The sequence below is a fragment of the Sabethes cyaneus genome, chromosome 3 (genome assembly GCF_943734655.1).
Source record: "Sabethes cyaneus chromosome 3, idSabCyanKW18_F2, whole genome shotgun sequence".
Taxonomy (NCBI): domain Eukaryota; kingdom Metazoa; phylum Arthropoda; class Insecta; order Diptera; family Culicidae; genus Sabethes; species Sabethes cyaneus.
Window position 1 is genome coordinate 254,325,129 of NC_071355.1, and position 27,311 is coordinate 254,352,439.

The window sequence follows — 27,311 nt, forward strand, 5'->3', positions numbered from 1 at the left end:
TTGTGTACGAAACTAAAGAACATTATCCTCACTTGTAATGCTTCAGAAAAATTATTGCACTGATTTTTGTTGTTTATGGTATATCACTGTTTGCATTGCGACGGATAATCTGCTTCGCACATGAACAAAAAATCTACGCCATATAATTTTCTCAACATATCTGTGATGTACTTGAAAATTCACTCCCGGCGATTGATAGATTAACAATCCGTCCCTCCGTAACTCGCCACAGCAAATGCGGACGCACAGCAAATAATTGTTTCGTTTGTTATTTAAAAAAGTATCACTTCGCTGCGTTTGTGGTTTTCGACCACATCATTCAACAATCATCGCGCTACTGCTGATTAAAACTATATGCTAAGCGAACCACTCGGTCGATAAGTCAAAATCAATCGAGTCCGAATCAGACACATACAGATAGATATAGGTAGACGGAGAGAGACAGCATTAACGTACACCCGGGTATGTATGATTGATGAGCCGATAAAAGCACAAATAATGTTACACTTCACTCTGATGCAGCGTTCGAAGTTCGAATATCGGTCGAAAAATCAATTCTCTTTATTTTTATTTTTTATGTATGTTCGAAGTATTGTTTTTTCTTGCGTGGTGACACAAAGGAGAACGTAAAATATCTCGTGTGTCATAAAACTGCTCTCCCGCTACTAACCACGTTGATTCAACACTTTTTAGCAGCGATCGCGTTTCCGTAAACTACAAAACATTACTAAACAAACTTCCACATAATATTGACAAAGGAACCGATTACTCGTACGACGACAGCGCTGAGACTGGTTTGACCGCTGAACCAACACTAGCCCAACACCCAACGCATCGGAATATGGTTCATCCCCTCCATAATCGAAGCTCATCCCCACCACCCAGATTCACAGTGCACAAGCAACGGTTTCATGCTCAATGACTGATACACATGCTCACGAACAGCCCAGGAGTCTCACTAACTCATACGCACTCACTCCTGTGTTGTTCGCCGGTGATGGGCTCTAAGTTGAGCACATGCAGGAGAGTGGAAAATCTATCTCGCAAATTGAACAGCAACAACCTCCACGTTTTCCGCAGCATACAATCAGAATTCGGAAAACTCTCGAGCAATCTGTCAGTTCTTTCATTTGTCTGTCTGTATAGTCATCTACGGTGAAACGGTGTGCACAGCGAAGCAACATACACGAATCATAACATTTATTGAATACCCTTAGTTCTTCTTTGCTCGCCTATCTTTCATAAAGCATAAACATAAATATAATCAACAACTTGAATGTGTACTGAAAAGGCTAGATGTGCAAAGCCTCGTGCCGGAAAGGGATCGCCCGTGTTGGGTGGTAAGGAAGATCCAAAGACGGAGAACGTGCACCAATACACCTTTTGATATCCCATTCCATATACTCTTAATAGCAGTGTATGCGACAGTATAGAACAATGTAAAAGGAAATAGGAAGAAAAATATCATAAACAATTTATTATTATGACAGAAAGGTGGAGTCATTTTGATAATTTTGCTATATTATTAATAAACGGTTGAAAAAAGGTGGACCTTCGACGTTTGATTGTGTAAGTGAAACGTCAAAGATTTGTAAATGTGTTTTGTGTTTAGTGGCATATTCTGAATGAAAAAATGAATACATTTTCTCGAGGAGTGGCGATAGATTTTTGATGTGCTTACAATAGCATAATTCTAACGTGCTTTGATTGAGTCCAGATTTGTGAAGTTGAGCCATCTGCATGATATTATCTGTACCTATTAATGTTTCATAACTTGTCAGAACACATATATAGCCAGCGTTTTACATAGATGCAGTGATTGGTAAAACAGGCTGAATGAACACAGCGATGTTGCACCCGTTAATGAGAAAACAAGCCATTCGATAGAGAAATCTCAATATATCTAAACAAGTAATAAGCTAAAAGCTTATTTATTTTACCAGGTAGCTTGATTTTTTTTTTGCAGTACTGATTACATTCAGCATGTTTTACCATTGCGACAATAAAAGTTTAATAATAATAAAGAGCGCGAGAGATCAACTTAACAACATACGCTATTTTGCGCCGCTCAACGAATTAAGTAATAAGTGTATTTAATTACTGATGAATAGTAACTAAACAAACATTCAAAGCAACACTATAATGATAACAAAATAAAATTGCTGTCACATTACCCTAAAGATGAAAATGAGGTATTTTAGGTATAGCTCAATAACAGTTTCGAACTAAAGCCATCCAACAAGTCTACTTTTACAGCCTGAGAACCACATATGAAATTTGTTGTGAATGAACAGTATAAAAAAGTGTTCAGAACAGATTTTTAACATGAGTTCTAGAGTTAACATCTTTCAAAAAGACGAATCAGGAAAATTGCGACAATAATTAGTGAAGGGATATTTGGTGAATAACCAACTGGTTAAAACCACATTAAAATAAAAATAAAATAAAATAATAGTGAAGGGATACATGTTTAACGTTAGAAAGATACAATATTTATATGATATCTAAATTTCAAAGATCAAATAAAATATTAAAAAGTTTTACTTTAATATCAAATTGCAAATCATAAAATTGATTCATAATTTTGCGTAACTGTTCATAAGGGCGTGTTTTGAAATGAGATTTTTTTAAAGAAATCATATCTTGGAAACTACTTTTAGAAAACGGTAAAATTTTTTTTTAAGTTTGTAGGTTTGGCATGGTAAATAATAACGTAAATATGAAAAGTAAGAAAAGATTTGGTTTTTACAATTAAACTTTAAGTGAAAATTTCTTTCGATTTTAACTTTGTTATACAATATAACAAAGGTTTAGGAATTGGTCGAAAAACACGAAGTCGATCTGAGGCCCGGAGGGCCGTGTTACATATACCAATCGATCAGGTTCGACGAACGAGCAATGTCTGTGTGTGTGTGTGTGTGTGTGTGTATGTGTGTATGTGTGTGCGCTTCAATTTTCAATCGCCTATTTCTCGGAGATGGCTGAACCGATTCGTCTACTATAGCTTTTATTTGAAAGGTATTTTTACCTAGTATATCACTATTAAATGGTTTCGTGGTCTAACTTTTAGTTTAAAAGTTATAAGCAAAAATGTGAAAATTACGTGACACGATTTTCTCCGGAACCACATAACCGATTTCATCGATCTTAGTTCCAAATAAAAGCTCTTACTATTGCTAAACTTCACGCCAATTTTTATTGAAAACAAACAAGTGGTTTAAAAGTTATGCTTAAAAAACCAGTTTTGACAAGGTTCAAATGATCGCCTGTTTCTCAGAGATGGCCAAATCGATTTACGTGCTATTAGTTTCATTTGGCAGGTAATATTGCCGGATAGATCACTATTGAATGGTTTTTTGATTGGATATTTAATTTGAAAGTTATGAGTAATTCAATACACCACACCAAAATTAACAATGATTTATAATGATTTCAACCAAGAAAAATAACCTAATTTCAATTATTTTAATATCGAACGAGAGGTTTTCACACTACGAATATATATGCAAAATTTCATAAGAATTGGTTTTACCGGTCAAAAGATATTAACCCTCGAACACTCGCGCCAACTTTTATAACACAGTTACTCGCGCGCACAATAGCCCAAAACCAAAGAAAACATGCACACTAGAGTTTTGACTAGGAAAACTTGGTTTTAAGTTTATCGAACCTTTGGAAGAGTTTCTTGAAATTGAAAGCTCTATCGTCTGGTAGAATTTGAATTTTGATTAATCCCCCTAAAAGTGAAATAAAAAAATAATTTTCCTTCAGTTTCAATATAACACATTGATGTGTTCTGCAAAGTTTTAGAGCATATTATTACAAGAAATTTTGCTAAAGACAGTAACCTTCTATCTCTTCAACGAAGAGATCTTATTTATTGTATATGAATTTGAAAAATCAGTTTTTCTATTTTAGCTCTTTTTGTAATTGTTGTATGACTTTTTCATGTATTACAAAGTTGTACAAATAATAAAAATACACAACTTTGCTGAACATAATATACCTCTATGTTTCCTTGTTTACGAACTGTAGAACTTTGATTATAAAAAATACCCTGATTTTGACCCCGAATTACTCGACTATCAACAGACCGATACATTTTAAACATTTTACATTTGCTGGTAGTTTTGCTGCATACAGACACCATTTTTCCATATGAAGAAACGAAAGAAAATTCCAGTTGGGGCCAATTGCGGTACACCTCACATGCTACTTGCTTCGTTTCTGTGATGGCGGTTTATGCTAATCTATTTTCCTAACAATTTAAAGTAATAATGCATTGAATAATTCTGGCATTTTGCTCATAACAAGTTTATTGAAGAATATACGTTAGTATATACGTAATATACGATTTGTAACCATATAACAATATGGCATTCAAAAACCTACATATGGTGTACAAAATACAACAACGTGAGTAACCGAAGGTTCATAAAAATTGATGAAATTTATTCAAGAAAACTTTATTGTTGTGAATCAAATAGAATGGCGTTACAGGAAATTATGCATAGTTCAAAAACCTATTAAGTAGACCTTTACTACGCAATGTATATGTTAAAGAATAATATTTCATCTTACAACTTACTTTTACTTACACTTACCCTCATTAGTAACAACTTACTCAGCAATTTCATGAGAAAAGAAACTATTAAAATTTATAAGTGCTTCTATTTGTTTCAAATTTTGTAAACTTATTCAATTTCCAAAAATTTCATGTAACCCAAACGTGTCGATTTCTATCTCAAATTGCAAGTAAGACGGTATAACAAAGGTTCCTTTCACCACTAGGTGGATTAAATCAGGTTTTTATAGAGTATCCTAAAACTTTTTACATAAAAATCACTAGGTATTCATGGCCGATTCCGTAATACAGCCTTTTTAAGAAGGGAACTCACAATTTCTGATGTAAAACTAAGAGCAAAATTACATCTTTTTGTAGCAGCGTCTCTACGTAGTGTAAAGATACTCCACTCTATCGTGAAAGAAAACACTGCAAAATAATGATAAAAATCATGAAATATGACTTTGCCCTACGCATGTCCCCTCTGATTTGCCTATTTTTTTCAAAGATAACTTAAACCATGCACTAAAGTTGACTTTATGGGCACCCACACGGAGAATAAAAATGTAGTTTCAACCATATTTATGGTTGTTTTACGCACAAACAAAAATTTCGTTTTGTTTCAAACTGAAATGTATGATTGAAATGAAAATATTTATTGTTACATCAATGTCAACTTCAAATTTGAAAATACTTTACTTTTAATTCAAAACTGTTATTTACTTAATTCAAACAGAATCTCGTTTGGAAACAACAATATTTTCAGGTTGTTATAAAAATATTTTATTGAGGCTTAAAACAACAATCATTTTGTTTGAAACAAACTGGAGCTCCGTGCAGCCGTTCTTACACTCTAAAAAATTGACCCGTCCATCCAAGTGAAAAATCATGTAAACGTCTGTACAGCAATTTGCGTGGACTTCAGTTACTAGTTAATCGGAAAGATGATAAAATTTGCGGGGATCGCACGTAAACCGGTTGGTAAGACAGCAGATTAGCAAGGTACCAATTTAAGAATTTAAATTTTGATTAATCCCCTAAAAGTGAAATAAAAGAATTATTTTTCTTCAGTTTCAATTGACATGTTCTGCAAAGTTTTAGAGCGTATTATTACAAGAAATTTTGCTAGTAACCTTCTATCTCTTCAGCGAAGATAGAGAAATCTTATGTAATTGTTGTATGACTTTTTCATGTATTACAAAGTTGTACAAATAGGAAAAATACACAACTTTGCTGAATATAGTATACCTCTATGTTTGCTTGTTTAGGAACTGTAGAACTTTAATTATAAAAAATACCCTAATTTTGACCCCGAATTACTCGACTACCAACAGACGAATAAATTTTAAACATTTTACATTTGCTGATAGTTTTGCTACACACAGACACCATTTTTCCGTATGAAGAAACGAGAGAAAATTCCAGTTGGGGCCAATTGCGGTTCTCCTCACATGCTGCTTGTTTCGTTTCTGTTATGTCGGTTTATGCTGATCTGTTTGCCTAACAATTTGAAGTATTATTATGCATTGAATAATTCTGCTCAAAACAAGTTTATTGAAGAATATACGTTAGTTAAACAACGATTTGTAACTTTATAACAATATGGCTTGAAACCTACACATGTTGTACAAAATACAACAGCGTGAGTAACCGAATGTTAATAAAAATTGATGAAATTTATTCAAGAAAACTTTATTGATGTGAATCAAATAGAATGGCATGACAGGAAATTATACTTCTAAAACCCATAAACTAGACCTTTACTACGCAATGTATATGTTAAAGAATAACACCTCAACCTTACAACTTACTTTTACTTGCACTTACCCATATTAGTAACAACTTACTCAGCAATTTCATAAGAAAAGGAACTATCGAAATTTATAAGTGCCGTAAAACGGGGTAACATTGATCACCGGGGTAACATTGATCAAATGGACCATTCGCATAAATAAGTGAAATAAACCACTACTGTCAACTTTCCTGAACAGATCAATGCTACCCCCCAATGATCAATGATACCCCGTTTTACGGTGCTTCTATTTTGTTCAATTTTTTTTAACTTATTCAGTTTACAAAAATTTTATGTAAACCAACGCACAACGCAATCTTAACCCATTATGTCCTAGCGTATGATATATCATACCCCGTCTTCAAAACCTGTTTACTGCTGAAATTCAATACATAGTTGGCATTGTTAATATATCAGTACAAGAGATATAATACATAAAATAAGATAAAATAGGTTTGAATTAATTTTATTCAAAACAATATTTCCTTTTTATGCACTCATTTCCTTTTTTCCTTTGATATGTATTTGCTGGTTTATCATCAGATATCAAATCTGCTACTAATTTCGGTTCTTGAATGATGAAATATGTGCAATTGTGATTATAATTTAGGTGTAAGTTTATTGAATGAAGAGAAGATGGCACAAGTAGTAAGGCCATTGCAAATTATTTTTAAAGTTTTGGTCACCTCCCTTTGAAATTGGCTTGAAAAATAGGGGGGCTAAAATAATTTTTGGGAAATCAATCAAATTTTTTTTTATAAAGAACTCGAAAAATGAGTGTACGGAGTGAGTGTGCTCACGTTTAAACTTTAAGTATAAATGCTTAAAACGCATATTTTTGCTCGTTTAAAAAAATTGTTTTTTCACTCCCCGCCCCCTTCAATTTTTTTTTGTAAATTTTCGTTTTAAATTTTCGTTTTTTATTCGTCAAGCATTTGTAGACTACATACAATAATGTTATTACAATGTTTACTTATATACTATACATTATTCCTATGGCTAAGTCGTAGTTTCATTTGGATTCTGGACATAGTGATGTCAATTCTTTCGCAATTTTGATTATAAAGGCACATCATGTTATTGACTGGTCCATTTTTCGCATAATTGGTCTTATATGATTTTTCTAGTTCTAAGGTTACGACTCGGCGCATAAAAGTTTAATTGAGCAAGCAAATCTGCGGACTGGATGCGTTGAGAAATAATGTCATTGATAAAGTAAAGCATTGCTTGTTCGCGACGTTCTTTAAGTGTTTGTATATGGATGAGCATGCAGCGCGCTTCATAAGATGGTCATATAGATTCATAAGAATTTACCAACACCGGAAGGACAAAAACTTTATAAAATATTTGTAATGGCCTAAACGGTGGTGAAAAACCGCGATAGAGTAATACCTCGATGTAAAGCAACTTTATTTTTATTTTCGTTACGTTATACCGAAGTTACTTGATATCGAAGCAAAAACGAAATTTATTCCTATACCAACCAAATTGATTGCAAATGAAAGAGGAACCTTCCAAACCGAACCTTATAATTTTATGATGATTGGCCTTGTAGTTTGAAAGATACATTAGGAAATGTGAAGAAGCGAAAAGTGTGTAAAGACTTTGTTAATTGAAATTTAAAAATCTCAACAACGGAGTTGTATCCCTAGCCAGCAAATTCGGAATCGTAAATAAAGCCTAATAAATTGCGCACAAGTTGATATTCTATCGTTTATAGCATTATAAACATATGAAACAAACGTATGCATTTCAGCATAAAGTCGTATAGCTGTATGAAGCTGGTCGCGCTTAATCGGATCTTATCGTACAGAAATATCTGGTTGTAACTGTCCGGTACAAAAGTTTAATTTAATCCCTGCTATGATGCGACTGTGAAAAGGCGACAATAATCCGAAAAAATAAGAAATACACATGCAAGGAATACACAAGTAACTTTTTAGAGTGTATTAGGTGTGCTAATATTCGCTTAACTTTTCCGAACAATGAACTGTTCTGACAGTTAACTTTTCCAAGAGTCCACTGTATTTTTTAAGCGTTGATTTAATTTAAAAAATAACCTTATACGGCATATGTTTGCTAGTCCAAAAGTTATCAAAATTAAGATAGTTTTTATTATTATTAACAATAACAATCATTTTTTATAACAAAAATTTTACAGCTCCTAAACAAGCAAAGATAGAGGTATACTACATTCGGCAAAGTTGTGTATTTTTACTATTTGTACAACTTTATGAAACATGAAAAAGTCATACAACAACTACAAAAAAAGCTAAAATAGAAAAACTGATTTTGGCGATTCACATATAAGAAATAGGATTTTTCAATCTTCGCTGAAGAGATAGAAGGTTACGGTCTTCAGCAAAATTTCTTGTAATAATATGCTCTAAAACTTTACAGAACTCATCAATGTGTTATATTGACGCTGAAGAAAAAGAAGTTTTTATTTCACTTTTAGGAGGATTATTCAAAATTTGAATTTTACCAGACGATAGAACTTTTAATTTTAAGAAACTCTCCCAAAGGTTCCACAAACCTAAAATCAAGTTTTCCTACTCAAAACTCTAATGCGCACATATTTTTGGTTTTGGGCAACTGTGAAGCCCCACGGGAATATGTTCCTAGGATATATCATTATATTGTTTTGAAACAATGAAGAATGACCTTTCGGAGTAATTTGAAGAACTTTGAACACCCATATTACTATAATTACATCCAAAAATATAAAAAGTGCTTTAATTCCGGAACACATCCTCGGAATGCCGGATTTCCGGGAATCAGATCAACCACTTCCGGCTCTGACGTAACCACACTGGAAGTAAATAAGTTCCTGAATCTTTAGGTGGTAAAAGTGTCCGATCGGTCAAAACTTGCCAAAGTTACAAGGGTTTCAGTTTGTGGGTACCCGGGTACCCTTGTCGAGCCCTTAAAGGTAAAAAATTTCGAAGCCCCCCCCATTCAACCCCATAATTGTGTAGCATGTAAAAGCATCAAGCATAGCCACATCCAAAGCGATTATCCGCGATCTCATTCCACATGTAAGAAATCACGGTTTTCTCTTAAGCTTTTACCACTAGTCGGTATGCCAATTTCATAATAAATACAGTCTATCTAATTGATATACTGTCATACTCGATGATTCATCACAAAAACGGCATTAACTAGGCATGTTTTTCACATAAATTGCAAAAAACTTCAAAATGCAAAACAAGGGTACACACTTCGAAAAAATCTTGTAATTTTACGTCTTCTGACCTGCACATTAATGGAGCATCGCAAAGCATATAAAATTACGTGTTATTTCACTTAAAGGCTTGTTTATTACGTGTGGATTGATGTAAAAATATATCTTTAAAAACGGGTTAGGCTGTTTACGTTTAATTTAATGGAAAAATGTATCAGATTTCAGTTTACGTCCAATGTGAGATTCATTTTTTCGTTCTGTGTGGAATGCACCACAGTGGGATCGAACAGTTATTAAATATTTTTAATTTGCAGTACATTTTTTGTTTCAGATTATTTATTAAAAATGTAGCAATATTTTAGGACTTAGAATTTGCCTTAAACCTAATTGTACTTTGTTTAACTTACAATAGCACACATCAGTTGGAGAAAAATAAATGATTAAATTTTATTGCCAATTATGTTGAGATATGAACCCATTATATCCAAGCAAACAAACGTATAGACAAACGCTATAACAAACGCTTCTGTCATTTTGAAAGCCTAGTTTTAGGAGTTTATACAACACGTGATTATATGTAAATTTGTTGGTTGCGTTTAACGCCTGGCTGGGCAAACTAGGTGCGTTTTGCCCACGGGTTTTGGCGTTTTGCCCCACATAATGATTTTGACTCTTGCTAAAAATCGTCACAAATAACCAAAAATACCGGTTTTTGTTAGGAAATTTCACCAGGAGTAAGTGAAAAAAGATCCCAAAGTCTTCTAGAGGTTGAAAAACGTGGAATAAGCACACCGTTGCTCTGCACACCGTTGGGAAAATCTTGAAACTTGTCGTCAAACGAAAAGTTTCATTGTTAAGCCTTGTGAGAAGGTTGCGAAATTTCTTTTGCAACACTCAAAGGTAAATTGCAGTATTCTTGTCAGATCACTTACTGGTCAGTGCAGACTAAATTATCATATGGCTACGATTCAGCGAGCTGAATCGTTTCATTGTAATTTATGTGAATCCGACTACGGTACACCATATCACGTAATTTGCAGCTGTCCTGCAGTAGCACAATTGCGTCATAGGATCTTTGGATCCTACGTCTTAAATGAATCGGATTTCGGATTTAAAATTTTGACATTGACATTTTGACGAGAAATTTTGATGTTTCTTACCGAAAGCGGTATTGAGCTATAAGCTCTTATTTATCATGAGTATACCCCCCAGGGGATGTACTATTGATAAGTTAACTACCAAGGATTGCATCATCCCCTGGGGGTAGAAAAATCTCTCGGTATGTATGTGTTTGTGTTTGGAAAAAATGGAAAAAAAAATTATTTATGTCGAAGATTAATTAATTAATAATAAAAATTACTTGCGATAAATAAACGAGTAAAGTACCTACTGGTCAAACATAACTCTGGCCATCGCAAGTTCCTGCCTAGTCCCTTAATGCGGGCTTACCGGGTAATACTGCAATTTAAAATTGAGTAGCGAAGCTACGAAATCCATGGCTTTCAGCTCCTAATCTTACAATTGTAGTTTTAGCCAGGCCGTTGAGCCACGCGACATTTTTATCAAGGGGTCTGAGGTAAAAATATATGTCATTCAACTATAATTTCTGTTTTCGCACATTAAATATCTCTAGCTCCATAGGGAAATGTTGTTAGTTTCACCTGCTTGATGTAATCCACGCAATAGCTATAAGGAAAGATAAATGAATAAATTGCTAAGAAAACGTAAATAGACTAACTCTATTATTTTTCATATTTTTTCAAATATCAGCATTATATTTTTCCAGCATTACTAGCTCGCAGGGGTATTCTCGAATAGATTGAATCCAAAATAATCAACAAATTTGTTAAATATGATGTATTTTGTTATTTACTTCGCAGAGATACTTGAATTAAATAATTTAATAAATACTCAAAAAATTTCAATAACTGTCTTTTCTTATTTGCTCCAACGTAGTTTGATGCTATCGCTACTTTTAAATTTAAACCGAACTGTACGAAATTTTACGATCACGTCATGAAAATAGTCAGATCACATATTTTTACGATGGATCGAATAATCTCAATAACTCATTACACTCAAGTCTTTTTTACACGGTTTGTTTTTTTCGATTACTCAAGAACGGTACAACTTAGGGACCATTTACAAACTACGTAACGAATGTCGGGCAGCTCCCAAATGTATTGAGAAATAATTGAATGGTCCCTAAGTTGTCCCGTTCTTGAAAATCGAAAAAACAAACCGTGTAAAAAAAGTACTTGAGTGTACACAACAAATGTCTTCAAAAATATATTCGCATAGGACCTTTATGTGTGCGATCATAATAAAAATACTAAAAAGAGAAAAAAGTCAAAAACAATATGCAACTAAATATCACATATTTTTCTCTCTTGGTAGTACACCAATTCATCAACGACATCATTTTCATTATAATCATCTCATCTACAGAGTCAATCTCGCTTGGGACTGATAGGATTAATTTGCTTTTTATTCGTATTTTATTGGGCCATAATAAATCAGTCATTTAATAAATCAAAGTCGCGTCACTCAAAATAAAAAAGAATTGGACTGGGCATTAAAAATCTGAGATATATGAGGAATTTGCTGGTGACCAACTACTATCACCCAGCAGGGGCTTATATATTCGATCCGAAAAGAACCAAAATAACCACCCACCCGCCGATTGTCTGTACCTACCCATGAATATTCTGTCTCTTGTATGCAGGACCTGTTGATCTCATTCGTATCATCCATAATTCTCTTTCCGCGCTTCATCGTATCGGATTCTGACGTATGAATAAAATGATAAATTAAAATTTACACACGCCGTTGGCACTCTTATTTAACTGCTTCGCTCTGATCTAAAATAGTCGATTATACGAGTACTATGAATCTTGTTATGCGTCACCTTCATCTCTTGTAAAAACTTTTATTTTATTAGATTACTTATGTCGCGATTTGTCCGCGAGTGATTCGTTAGTCTGTCGTAGCGTTGATGATGGACAAGTAATTAAATATTAGCCGTGAGAGCAAACTAGGAATTATACAAATTTCAATTATTTTTAGCGCCATCCGAGTGATACTGCAGTTGTGAAATATGTATGTCGTATCCTCGAAAATTAATGATAATCCGGAATGGAACCTTTCGGATTCATAAGTCATGGTAGGGCCGGCGCTTCCCTTAAGCAAAACAAGCAGTTGCTTGGAGCGCTACTTTGAGGGGGCGCCATTTCGGCTGCATTATAAAAACTGGAGCATTAAATAAATAAGTTGTTAACATAAAACTTTCCTCCTTCTCCTTCAGCAGCATTGAGCCGAGAGGCTCGTGCTGTATTTAGAGGTGCTCTCTGCTGTATTTGGTCCTTGGCTACTTGGGCCAATTCGTTGAGCGTCTCTACACAAGCAAACCGGGTTTGGCAAGGCACAAGGCACGTTGGGCCCTTCTATTCCTAATTCCTAATAATAGGAGATCTCGAAGCAGCCACGTAGCCAGGGGGGGTGCACTGGGGGTCCCCCCCTCCCCCTCGAAATATTTTGGCCTACATTTAAAAAAAAATTATGCAGAATAACAATACACCAATCTAAAACTGTAGCACAAGTATATTTTTGATGAGTGCGCCTTTGAATAACAATATAACCGACATCGTTTTGTATCTCTCATAGTCTGTGAAAATTCTCAACTATGTAGTTCTCCGTTACTTGGAACATTCGGCATGGACAAAGGCGACGAAATAAGGACATGGAATGGAGACTTGGTACCTGGAACTGCATTAGTTAGAACCCCGAAAGTTTGGCATCTGGCACTGTAGGAGATATGTCGCAAAGGCGAGAAGGTGTGGCGGATCCGTGGCAGTAACGCCCAATTTTTCCAGAGCGGTGGAGCGACCAACGAGCTGGGAACAGGCTTCGTAGTGTTGGGCAAAATGCAGAATCGCATACACTCAAATACTTTTTTTACACGGTTTAGTTTTTCGAGTATTAAGAACGGGGTAACTTAGACACCATTCATTTATTTCTCAATACATTTGGGAGTAGCTCGACATTCCTCACGTAGATTGTAAATAGTTGCTTAGCTGCACCGTTTTCGAGTAATCGAAAAAAAACAAACCGAGTAAAAAAAGACTTGAGTGTAATGGACTGGAAAACGATCAACGAGAAGATGTGCGTGTTGAGGATAAAAGGCCGTTTCTTCAATTACACTATCATTAACGTACACGAAGGTATACCCGACGAAGAGAAGGAAGCGTTCTATGCGCAGCTGGAGGCAACGTACGACAGATGCTCATGATAGGACATCAAGATCGTCATCGGGGCTATGAACGCCCAGGTCGGCAGGGAAGCAATGTATAGACCTGTGATCGGGCCCCATAGCCTGCATACCGACACAAACGACAACACCCAGCGATGTATCAACTTTGCAGTTCCCGAGCACTTTCTTTTTCCACAAAGATATCCACAAAGCCACCTGAAGATCACCTGATCAACGAACTTCGAACCAAATCGACCATATTCTCATCGAGGGTCGGTTTTTCTCAAATATCACCAGCGTATGCTCCCTATCGACTCGGACCATTACCTAGTAGCAGTACATGTGCGCATAAAACTATCGACGGTTTATACATTGCAACAAAGCCGCTCTTCTCGGTTAAACATTCGGCAGTTAAACAACCCGCCAGTTGTCGAAAACTATGCGCGCGTACTGGAGGAAGCTCTGCCTTCTTCTGTGGAGCTAGATGCTTCGACCCTCGAAAACGGATGGAGTATGATACGCTCGGCCGTCAACGAGGCCGGTCAACGAGGCAACCACGGTGCTAGGAGTGGAAACATCGAATGCATGAAATGATTGGTTTGACGGGGAATGCCAACAAGCGATAGAATTGTAGTAAAAAAAGAGCTTGGGAAAACTATCTAATCATATCCACGAGAGAGAATTTGGCCAAGAATCGACGAACGCGGAATGAGTTGACCATGATCCTGTGGAGGAAAAAGCGCCAGAAGAAGGACAGAGATCGTGAGGAGCTGGAACAACTATTCTGGGCTAATGACGCGCGCACGTTTTACGAAGAGATGAACCAAACTCATAAGGGCTACACACCTAAACCTGACATGTGTAGGGACGAGGAAGGGCATCACAAACGAGCGCGAGGCGTTCGATATGTGGAAGCAGTATTTCGATGAGCACCTCAACGGTGATATAGCAATAGGAGACGCAACGGAAGTTAACCTCGGAGTGCCTACAAACGACAACAGCATGCCGGCTCCCGATCTCAAAGAGATCCGGCGAGAAATTCGTCAGCTGAAGAATAGGACTATCGGTCTGATTAGCGCTTTGTACATCGTCAGCTTTGTGCGGCGAATGCTCCTTGATCGAAGCGTCTTGCAGAGGGAAAAGTAGGCTTGATGCGAGAGTGCCAGAAGCTATACAGTTTTTAAAAATCCTGTAAAACATTCTTCTCACCAGCAAACTAATTAGCAGAAATCATATTGTACGCAAACTTATGAAAACCATTCCAAGCAACAATGTGAGTTTGATTGTACTCTTATGGTGGTTTTCATGACCAATTTTGGTCTTGAATGCCATCATAAGAGTGTAATAAAACTCAAATTGTTACTTGGGCATTAATTACTTGTTAATTGTGTTACATGAATACTTAGTTAAACAAATTAATTAATTAATTCGAAAGAACATTCTGTAACATAAGCATTAAATATATTTCTTAAACAAATGGTTTTCTGCATACTAACTTGGCCTCCCTCCAGAGGCGAGTGAACCTCTTAAGTTTAAAACTTCTCTAATAAAAAAATGACTTACCCCCCCCCCCCTCTCCCAACGAAACTCCTGGTTACGTCACTGTCTCGAAGAGAATAGATTTCACTGCGCAGTCATATGACATTATTGCGATGTGACCGGCCCAACATACTCTCCCGACTTTTGTCAGACATACTATGGGAATCTCTCCAAGCAGTGCCTGCAGTTTATGATTCATACGCCTATGTCATTTTTTGTTTTCCGTTTGTACTGTGCCAAAAAAATCCGTGTTGCAGTGCTACCAAATTATAGCCTTGGTTATTCTGATGAAAACCTATTTGCAACGAAACTTACCAATTACAACACTCAGATAACGAGATGGGAAATCACTTCAGCAAGGTATGAGGACAAAGCTTTTGAAGCAACATGAATTCTGAACCGAACTTTTTTTGTTTTTGAAGCTTTATCATTCTGATAATGGATTTAAAAAAACCAACAATTATGCAAGAAAAATGGTGTGAATGCGTCGTTTTTACAGATTTTTCCTTGTAGTAGACTGAACCAAGTTGAGTGAAGGCGGCATAGTACTTTTTCAATTCCAAAAAATCGAATTCTTTTTATTAATTAATTCGAAAGATTAACCTTTTGAGCATATGTGGTAGAAGCCGTTTGGATAAATTCCAAAAATTGATAAAGTTATACATAGCTATTTGTACCGCGCAAGTCTGGAACGATTACGCAGCGAATAAAAACTTCAATGCCGTTTTTCTCGAAACCAGATTTTCAAAGTCGGTACCATAAATATCTCAAGAACAGCTCAAGCAATTCTCTTGCTTCTTTTTTTATTTTAAAGCTAACAAAATTATCTAGTGTTTGACCCATCCTTTTGTCGATATTGCAATTTGTGTATTTTTTAGAAACGCTTAAAGTCAATTTTTTCAACTGAAAACCTGACTTTTATGTTTGAATGTCCGCCACTGGGTTATGTATTCAAATTTTTTAAAAAAGGATGGGTCAAACACGACATAATTTAATATATTTACTATCATATCGTTTTGGATTTTTTCATTTCGGATAAGCCCCCGAGCGCCAATCCATGGTACCGCAATTCATGTTTTTTCTGAATGACGTTCTTCAAGGAGCCGTAGGGGAGGGAGGATTCCATATAACAACCAAATTGTTAATAATTGTTTAAAGTGCAATTTTTAGAATGCAGAAAACCCGAATCGAATCGTCTAGCGCGTTATAGAGAAAATAATATTTGAAATGAGGCAAAAACGACCTTAGATGACAGTATAAAACTCAGGGGATGCCAATAAACGATTGATTTACTGCTTATACTAATGCTTATTGGTTATATGGGAAATTTGCAACTTTTCCTCACAGTAAAGTAGTCCTCATTGTTTAGCCAGAAAGCAGATAGCAATATTCGTCGTGATTGTACAACATTTCGCCGAACACCATTTCGCGAAAAACCTCAAGCGGAGTGTACCATTTCACGGAAAACTTTTCCGTGGAAATTACCATTTCGCAGGGGTGATCCTTACTCGCTGTCGCTCGCTCGGACCCAACTGAAGGTAAGTATTAGACGTCAGTAGACCTAGGAAAACAAATAAACCTAGACAGTGGTGATTTCTGCGGGGGGGGGGGGGGGGGGTTGCCCCCCCTCCCTGTCCCCCAGTGGCCAATGCTTCTGACGCCCCCCCCCCTTCTAAACAGGAGAGGGGTTCCATTTGGTTCCATTTGCTTGATTAGTTCTCGAGTCAGGAGAAAATTTGTATTTCATTTGTATAGGAGCCCCCCCTCTTGAACGGGGGAGGAGTCATAATTCACCATAGAAAAAATTTCTGTACCCCTAAAAACCCCACATGCCAAATTTGGTTCCATTTGCTTGATTAGTTCTCGAGATAAGAGGAAATTTTTATTTCATTTGCATGGAAGCCCCCCACCCTTAAAGGAGAGGGGTCCGAATTCCCTTTCTAAAGAGGGGAAGGGTCTCAATCCACCATAGAAAAAATTCTTGCCGCCAAAAACAACCACATGCCAAATTTGGTTGCTATTGCTTGATTAGTTCTCGAGTTATGCAGATATTTGTGTTTCATTTGTATGGGAGCCCCTCCTCTTAGGAAGGGGAGGGGTCTCTAACTATCGTAAGAACCTTCCCCAGCCCCAAAAACCCCTACAAGCAAATTTTTACGCCGGTCGGTTCAATAGTTTTCGATTCTATAAGGAACAAAATTTAAAAATTTGAGCCCGGGACATCATCACGCTGTCACTCATTGCAGCTCGATATTGAGTTGTCAATTGACGAATTTAAGTAAAAACTGCCGGTGTGTCGCTACCTGATGCGGTGGTGAGAAAAACGAAAACAAATGTCAGATGCAGTACATTTCATAAAAAAAATTCAGTAAATTTAATTTTTAACTAGTTTTCGATTGAAAACCTCACTAAATTTTTATCAGGTTTTGTAAGAAATTTGCTGTTTTGCAAGGTATTTTAAAAACACTTTTAAAATAGTGAATTGAAAGAGCATAAATTTGAAGAATACTGTAAAAGTTGGTGTGGCGACTTAACTAATCGAACACAGCAGTGGTCCTCAATCGGTTTTTGCATATTATTGGAATGTTTTTCTACTTTGCAAAATCCTCATGCTTGTTTTGTATCGGTTCAAGTCGTGGTTCAAGTCAAAGTTTTAGAGATTCGAACATATTTCAGTCTTAGCGAACCATGTTGCTCCGGTACTACATGAAAATATAAATGTTCTTTAAATCTTGCTTGCAATAGCCTTATTTCTATTAATTTAACAAAAAAACAAGTTTTTACCACTTGAGCACGTCAATTTTTATAATTTAACGTAATACATAACCTACCTTTTGTTGCACAAATATACAAAAACATTATTTTCTCGTAAATAGTGTGAACAAAACACTGACAAAGCATATATCAATAATAAAGTATACAATTTTCTTACATTTTGCAATAAAAGTTTTGCTTGTACATTGTTTCGCTACATTAAGAAAATTAAAAAAGTGAACTTTTTTTCCGATTCTTCAAGCAAACTGTCAACTTTCTCACCGTTCGGCAAGTTCCAAAGACCACCACCGTCAGCGCATAAGTTTTTGTCGAATAGGTTAATAGAGTGTGTATAGATACCGCATCTGACGTTTGTTTTCGTTTTATCACCATCGCAGCAGGTAGCGCCATTGCGGCAGTTTTTACTCCAATTCGTCAATAAGAAGTTTTATTTTTGGTGGTTTGAACGGTTTGAAACATCGTACATTCGTACCCTGTGCTTAGAGTGACTATATAATACAGACTATGTATATAGTCACTCTACCTGTGCTAAATGTCCTTTGCCAATATTATCGATATTAGCCAGTTATCGATAATATCGATATCTTACCATCATAATCCCATAACCCCCATAAGATATATACAGGTGTGGCGATAACAGTCTTAGTGCAATGAGGAAATTTAATCAAATGGTGTGGATGGAATCGAAAATGGACTAATCACGATCAAGCGTGACGTTAAACTCCAAAGCCAAACCCCATTGTTGGACGCGGTTTATTTTGGTAGTTTGTCGTCTTTTCCTGATTTTTCGCTATTCCTATAATGCATCAATGCTATCACCGAGCTACCAATTAGTCACGGCTGCCATAAACACTGATTTATCAGTATTAAACAGGAGAGCCATACGTAAACAAGTCAAAATACAGCTTTTACGCAGTTCTTCTATTCTAAAATACCTGCTTTTTTAAAAAAGATTTACTTCCGATATGAATTAAACAAAAGCTGATTACCTATATGGATATATTAGAGTGACTATATACAGAGTGGCGACAAGTCATCCCAAATGTATGCAATGCGGGTTTTCCAAGGTTTTTCTTTCTCTTTCCTGCATACGCGTTGGATAAGTCGTCTGCTCGATTGGAATGACACTGACAGATAATTATCATTCCAATTTTGACATTGTCGCCACTCTGTATATAGTTACTCTAGGATATATATACTCTAAAAATACATAAGAAGGTATCCTGCAACTTTAGATCTTACATTTCCAAACAAAAGATTTTTTGAAAAAGTATCTGGCAGCATTGCTAAAGAAAGTCAAAATAATGCAAACAGCAGTGTACGAACTTTACGAACGAATCTAGAGACAGACAGAAGATTTATTTTGCTAATACAAGTGGAGGTCAAAATTTAGAGAAGCAGAAAATTAAACAATAGTTTTTGAAGCAACCACGCACTTATCAACCAATCCTGCACAAATGAGGATGACATCTTCGACGAAAATTATGTTTATTGCTTGCGGATCATTTAGCCCACCGACTCCTATGCACTTTCGAATGTTTGGTAAGTGACCTATTTCAGAAAGTGGCAAATAAAGCTTTATAGAAGATTTTGTGCTGATCAGAAATTGCTCGGGATCATTTCAACCAAATGGGATATGGACAAGTGTTAGGAGGCATAGTTTCTCCTGTTCATGATTCATACGGCAAAAAAGGGCTTGTTACTGCTACACATCGATGTGCAATGCTGAGAATATCACTTCAATCATCGGACTGGATACGATTATCCGAATGGGAAACACAACAAGAAGAATGGACACGGACAAGGCTTACTCTTCAATACCACCAGGTTTGATTGGCCAATATTAAACAACAAATTTTGTTCTTAAACTTTTTACTAATTTGTTTTCAGAATTACATAAATTCTCTTCTAAAAGATTCAAATAACATCAACGACCAAATTATTCCATCTTGGATTCCAGCGGGATTAGAAAAAGTTAGTGGACATGTGCAACTAAAATTGTTGTGTGGCGCAGATCTTCTGGAATCTTTTGCAACACCTGGTCTGTGGAAAGATGAAGATATAGAGGCTATTGTCGGACAACATGGAATTGTGGTCATTTCACGAGCTGGTTCTAATCCGGAACAATTTATTTTTAACTCAGACATCCTTAGTCGATACAGCGTACGTTTAGTCATTTTAACCATTACGTATTAAATTCATGCAATTTTTCCATAGCGGAATATTACCATAGTAACCAACTGGGTTACAAACGATGTGAGTTCGACCCTTGTCCGCCGACTGTTAAATCGAGGGTTATCAGTTAAATATTTACTGGATGATTACATAATTGAATACATTAGAAAAAACTGTCTATATGGAACAACTCAAAGGTATGTAATATATTTGTTTAAACGCTTAAAGATTCTGGTCAATCAAAGCAATTATCTTACGCTGAAAATTTTGACAAATTAACATCTCATTCCGCATGTCTGTGCCTTAACCGTCTGGTTACACCACTAGTAAATTCATTTTATGTACTAATGTGGAAGGAGAAATGATGAATATTTCACCGATTTCTCCAGTTAATAATAGTGAAATTTACATAAAAAGTCAAAATGAATTGAACACACGTAATACACTGGAATCTATGGATGAAACTGACCTTCCACGCACGACTTTAAACCGTGTGTTTTGCTGTGCAACAGAAAACAGTGACAAAGCCATCCCAACCAGAAACACTCGTGGAATAATGTCTCACCCAGGAGGAGCAGTACAAGTCAAAGCACAGGAAAACTTCGACACTAATCCATCTGCTGCCAACAACACAACTTTTGATTCGTTCGCTTTTTATTCGACAGATGAAAAGGTGGGTGCTCTGAGTAGTGTAATGGAAAACGAAAACCGCACCTCCGCAAATAAGGCTAAGACACAAGCTTTACGAACTGAAAGCACATCTTGCAATGAGAACACATATAACAGCACAAATTCAAAAATTGAATGCTTAAAGCTAGGTATCATTACCGATCCCAACATCAAAGAAACAAAAGTAGTAACCAACTATGCGGACGAAACGCATATGGTCGATAATGATTCTCCGTTAGCTTCTGCAGGTCGAATAAGCCCATCAAAAAGCTACGACGATATGATCAAGTTTGTTTTTACCGAACATGGCATTCGAGTGATCAGCGATCGCGAATACGTGGTTTAATTCGCCATGTATGAGTATGTTTTTTTCTTTTATTTTTTCAGCAATGCTCACGAAACACTGCCTAGAAATATATTTCTACATATAATGTTCTTCTAACAAGAATGCACAAAACAAATGCAGAGTTGCACGTGTATATCTGTAAAAGACTAGATTTTGCATGCCTTTTACTTGAATTTATTCATTTAGTAACGCAGATATGCTCAGAAACCAATATTTTCTTTAAACCGCAGTAATATTCACAAATAAATATCACGTACTACAGGTATGCTACACATTGCCCCATTTATCTGCTTTTGCGAATATATCTTAGGATAAAACCTGGCTTATTATTCTTCTTTTCATTATGGCCATCCCATTCCTCTTGAAAATGCTCTGTATACTCTACACCCCTCTTGCTTCACATATCTTTATCAAAATCAATTTAAGTTTGCCGAACGACTCTTTGGATTACGCCGGAGACTGTTTTACCAACATAATGTCTCACATTTCATATTGAAATTTAAAATTTGTTTATAATTCAGCAACTATTGAACAACACTGAAATAGTTAAGTACCTTGTTATATTCTACTTACCCAAAAACGTCAAAAAGTCAGTTTCAGCCAACGGGCATTTTACATAATTAGGTACAGTGGACCCTCAAAAAAGTTAACTCTCTGAAAAGTTAATTAAGTTAATTGTTCAGAAAAGTTAAGCGAACATTTTTGGCTCTCATGCAAAACTCTAAAAAGTTAATTTTTTCCTTAACTTTTCGGAGAGTTTAAATTTATTGGTTGTCCTAGCGTTCGTTCACACACGTGTGTTTTCCTTTTGTCTTTGTTTTTCTTTTTTCGGTTTATTGTCACATTTTCACCATTTTATAAAAAGTTGAATCACAGCAGAGATAAACTCTTGTACCGGACAGTTGCAACTATAGTTCGATACGAGCTCATAGGTTCTTCAGGTTTTTTGATAACATGCCGAAAAAGCGCAAATTCAGATTGAATTTACAAAAGAAGGAACAGATGAAACAGAAAATACGCGCGAACATTATCAAAACGTTCACTACAAAATTTAATTACCAAACCGTGTAAAGAACAAAAGCAGACTAGTATAACAAACCATTTGAAACTTACTGAAAGAAACTAGTATTATTTAATGAGTTCTTGCTACATATTTTCTTCCATTGTAACACCCACTTACATTAAAATGTGTATCCTATATCCGTAAACCTATTTTCGCCTTTGTCTTTATCATTTTTAATGATTTTTAGGACTACTCAGAAAAGTTAATAATTCGAAAAAGATAATTGACCCAATCCCCAATCGATTCACTTTTCCGAGAGTCCACTATATTCAAAATAATTCCAAGGGTCTCAGAATTTCATGAAAACAATATTTTAAAATCTTCGAGATCCACTATTTTTCCTGCGAATTCCAAAGCAAGTTTTCCGATTTTCTCGGACATTACTTATTTTAAAAATTTATAACTCTTCCACTAAGCGCCGTAGAATAATTTTTTTGTGAATTGCAATGCAATTAAAAATTTTCGACAATCTAGGAAAACTATCAATTGGAAAATGTTTTCCACGACGTTGGAAAACTTTAAAGAAAAATCGGAAAAACTGTAATTTTTAGAAATTTTCAAAAACATTCTTTTCTTATTTGCGAACTTATTATTTTTCAATCACAAACAAATTTACGATAGCGTTTTTTTGTATTCTAGAGTTATTGCGAGAAAATTCGATTTCCATTAAAAATTATTTATTTCAAATATTTGTATCTCTAGAACCAAGCACAGTAAAATAATTATTTTTGTATAATAACGTAAGTAAAGTTTCGAAGCTATCTAGAAAAATGAGTTCTAAATTACTAAATTTTCCACTGTGTTGAAAAACTCCTAAGATAAGCTACGTTTTAATCCAAATCCCTCAACGCTTTTTTTATATTTGCTTGTTTGTGTAACACATCGGTGTATCCCTTTCTCCTACAGATGCGCTACATAATTTTGGATTAGTCGTTTAGCTCGTGGTATGTCCTAGATACCTTTCTTTATTTGTGCATTTTTGCATGCTGCTATTTTCTGTCAATATCCATGTGCTCTGTCTCAAAAATTTAGTATCAATTTTGAGCTGAACCTGGGAATAATTAGAATTAATGTAATAAAACTTTTTCATACTTTCACTAACTCAAATACTTTAATACTTTATTGTCAAATAATCTAGGTCGCCTCAAAGAAGCTGAAACTATCGGCGACGCAAGTCTGATTGGATCATGTATAAGTAGCAGTTTAGTTGTTATAAACTTCCGATAACTAAAACTGGAGTTATCAACCGTCATAGATACACAAATAAATTATTTGGTTGAGAAAGAAAAAAGTTGACCTTTCGGTTCTGTCATCAATTTATTATTATTCTTAAAAACATTTAGCTCAAATTCAGAAATTTAAAATAATGGCAAAGACAAGTTGACTATTAACAAATTATTTAAGTAATCTTTTAAAAATGTATTTATTCGATAAGTTTCATCAATTAGCAAAGTTTGTCAAACTAATGATATACTAGGAGAAAAAACGCTGGGAACTCAAACATTAAATGTTTTATGTTACTATTTATCTCAATGACTTTTGTTATAATCTTTATAAAATAGCCAAAACAACTTTTAGCTTGTATATTACTATGATAGTAGTGTCGCAAAACCACAGTGATATATTTTGGAATCTAAACCTCACTTCACACAAAAAAGTCACTTAGTGGCATACGAAAACCAAATAAAAGAAAAAAAAATTCACGATTAATATTCACTATTAGCGAATTCATAAATTAACCTGCCTCAGGTCGATTGGCACTCAGTTTTAATCGAAGTGCTGTCAAAGCGTTCATAAATTAACCGAGATTGCATTTCGGTTAAACTGACAGCATTCAGTTTGAAGCGCAGGTTAAAACTGTCTAGCATTACGGTTTACGGGTCGATCTGTCAAACTGCCCGTAAATTTCGGGTTCGAGTTAGCACGAACCCAGGTTAATTTATGAATTCGCTATATGAATTTTGTTCACGACATTATTGTGCAGGCTTCATCAGCGTACAAAAACAGACACTGACAAAACCTGCAAGCCGAAAAATGGAAAAATGCGTATCTGCTGTAAATAAAACTAATAGTGGAATTTGATTGTGAAAATGTTTTTCTTTTATTTAATAAAAAAAATCGATTTTGCACACAATAAACTAGAGAGTGCTTACAATTCGTTATTTGATGAGCCATTTAAAAGAGTGAAATTCAGACGTACTTAATCGATTGCGTGAATAAAGCACTTTGATTTTGTAATATGTAGTTAACTGATTAGACAAACGAAAAGGTAGCAGTGTACAGAGGTTTATTCGTGTAAATGTAATAAGAATGCAATATAAAATCTAGTCACTGAATTATAACTGCTTATTATGATACTATTTAGTAATAACTCTTTCATACGTCAATTTGATATTTCACAGATACCTAGTATCAATTACGTTTCATACGTTACTGCTGTCTCTTATAAATAAGCATGGCAAATTATAAAATGATGAAATAAATTGTTGAACAAAATTTTCTTTATAACATTTATTCTTCTCAATTATGACGGTATGTTCCTTAATGCAATCCTCATAGACCACTAATGTGCATTCTTTTCACTAAATTTGTAGTATCAAAAATACCTGAAGCTTTCATATTATTAATTATTTAACTGTATAAAAAGCCTTGAAGATCAGGAATGCCTCCAGTTATTGCCTAAAGAATACTAAAGATGGTTGAATACCCGCGCCCGTGGCCGTGCCCGACGGGTTCGGATCGGGTGCGAATAATAAAAAAATAAATTTGCGGGTTCGAGTCGTGTACGGGTTTCTAATATTTTTCTTTATCGTGTACTGGTCGGGTTCGGGTATTAAAATTGTTATACCCGGCCATCTCTAATTCCAATGCCGCGCAGAACAAACACGTAATAAAACGCCGGTCCTATAAAAATACGATTTTCAAATTAATCATTGTTTATTTGAGCATCTTGGTAGAATACCTGAAAAGATAAGATAAATTCTTTGTAATAAATCCGTTATGACATTTTGCCGTCAGAAAATAAGCAACTTAACATTTCGACAACTTTGATTTATAGGCATGCTAAAACCGAACAGAACTCGAATGCTAACGTCACTTTGTGAAAAACTTATGAAACTTATGTTTGCGGATCAATCTTGCTTAAAACAGTAATTTTCTTTATTGCTTGAATCCCTAGTCTCGAGATAAAGTTAACATTCCACAGGCGTTGTACAAAATACAACAGCGCGAGTAACCGTGGGTTAAATAAATCAAAGTTGTTTATTTATGAATTTCAGTCATTTTACGATTGAACAACATGTAACTTCTCAATTGAGTCGTTTCAAAATATTTTCTAACTTCTTCTTTTATTTTTAAAACTTTTTGGAAATATTTCGTTTTGTCGGGCTGGAATAAGCGCTATTTCGTAAGACGGGGCCCCTAAATTAATTTGAAAAATAGAAATAATCGTCAAATTTAATTGTTTCCCGTGTCAATAGTGTATTTCTAGACGAAAACGGTGAATTATTAACGCTCTTCGAACTGCCATCGACGCGTTGAATGAGGAAGGCTACTCTACGCAAAAAACTATGGCAGTGGGGTCCGGATAGGGCTGGCTCAGTAAATTTTATAAGCAGCGTAAGATACTTTTTTCATAAGGAAAAATGAGTCAATGTCATTGATTTTATAAATTTCAAAAGCAGTTTTGTTGTTTGAAAGATTGTCAATGAGAATGCAGAACAGATCAGAACCCCGCTTTTGGGCCCAAAAACTGCTTCCCAAATTGGGTTTTCCGATGAAAAGTTAATAACTGCTAGTTTCCCGTTAACAAATTTCAATCACTCAAGTTCGAGATTTCAAAGTGACTGGATTACTAGTAAAGATTTCGAGTTGTTAATGCTATAACCAAATACGATACCTTTGGAACTCGTATTTAGGCTTTTCAAAAAAATAGAAATGTAATTTAAGCAAATAATTCATGAATTAAACAGATGCTCATTTTGCCCCGGGGGAATGCTCATCATCATCATTAGTACAGTAAGCAGAACAATAGTGTGATGAAGATCCGATTTGGCACCCATATCGCCCATACCGTCCACAACGAACGTGGTAAGACCGCCATGCATAATTTTTGTGTGTTACATAGTAGATTTGGGAACGTGGAACAATTTAAATACTATTATCAAATTATATTTCAAGCTATATTTTATCTTCGACCCGTCCCTTGTATTAGCGCTTACCTACTAATCACAACGTGTGGCTCAACCATTTTCCCAAAACCACAGTTGTGAGATTAGGCTCCACGCAGCATCGCGCCTCCTAGCTCGGATACTTAATTTTCATGTTATAGCATTACCAGGTATGGTCACGTGATGGCGCTAGGTATAGTAACTTGGGAACTAACCAGAACTGTTGGAAGCTTTATCATTTGCACTTCATTTTATTACAAGATTGCTATATGCAGGCATATTTTTCTTTATTCGTGCTTGATATTTAGCTCTCCGTTTCTATACTAATGCCAGAGGTGGGCACCACTAACTTGGACATGACAGTTACGGCTCTATCTAGCAGCACCGCCTAGCCGAGATACAAACATAAAACGACTGGCTTGTTAGACCAGTATCGTACCTCGATGCTAACTGGGCGGTTATTTAATTAACTAACCGTCGTGGCTAGCCACGATACCAAAACCTTTGTAAATGTAATATAGTTTACAGTTCAGTAGCACGTAGCACCTTCTACTAATTAAAACACATGTACTCTAAAAAGGAAGCAAATGGGGCTTAGATAAAAGGGCAAAAATCTGTCAATCGCGAGGAACGTGCTGCTCGAGGGAGTACATTTAAAAAGTACATACCGTGCGAGCACCATATTCAAAACAGTGCCTAATTCTGAACAGTTGCAAATTTTTCTTAAATATTGACAAAACTCTAGCTATTTAAACCATTTAAATAACAGGAAATAATCAGATGTAG

At 35.5% G+C, this 27,311-nt stretch overlaps 1 protein-coding gene across 2 annotated transcripts; it reads left to right on the plus strand.

Moving 5' to 3' along the window:
* Positions 1-19,446: 19,446 nt before the first annotated feature.
* On the plus strand, positions 19,447-24,811 carry LOC128741495 (nicotinamide/nicotinic acid mononucleotide adenylyltransferase 3). Of its 2 annotated transcripts, XM_053837363.1 has the most exons (6): positions 19,447-19,645; positions 19,707-19,930; positions 19,994-20,266; positions 20,321-20,475; positions 20,606-20,951; positions 23,495-24,811. In XM_053837363.1, the coding sequence occupies exons 1-6, from the start codon at positions 19,561-19,563 to the stop codon at positions 23,534-23,536; spliced, it is 1,125 nt and encodes a 374-aa protein (XP_053693338.1). In that variant the 5' UTR covers positions 19,447-19,560; the 3' UTR covers positions 23,537-24,811. The 2 variants fall into 2 exon arrangements, with proteins under 2 accessions (XP_053693338.1, XP_053693337.1); XM_053837362.1 differs by lacking the exon at positions 23,495-24,811 and having other exon boundaries at positions 20,606-22,706.
* Positions 24,812-27,311: the final 2,500 nt, after the last annotated feature.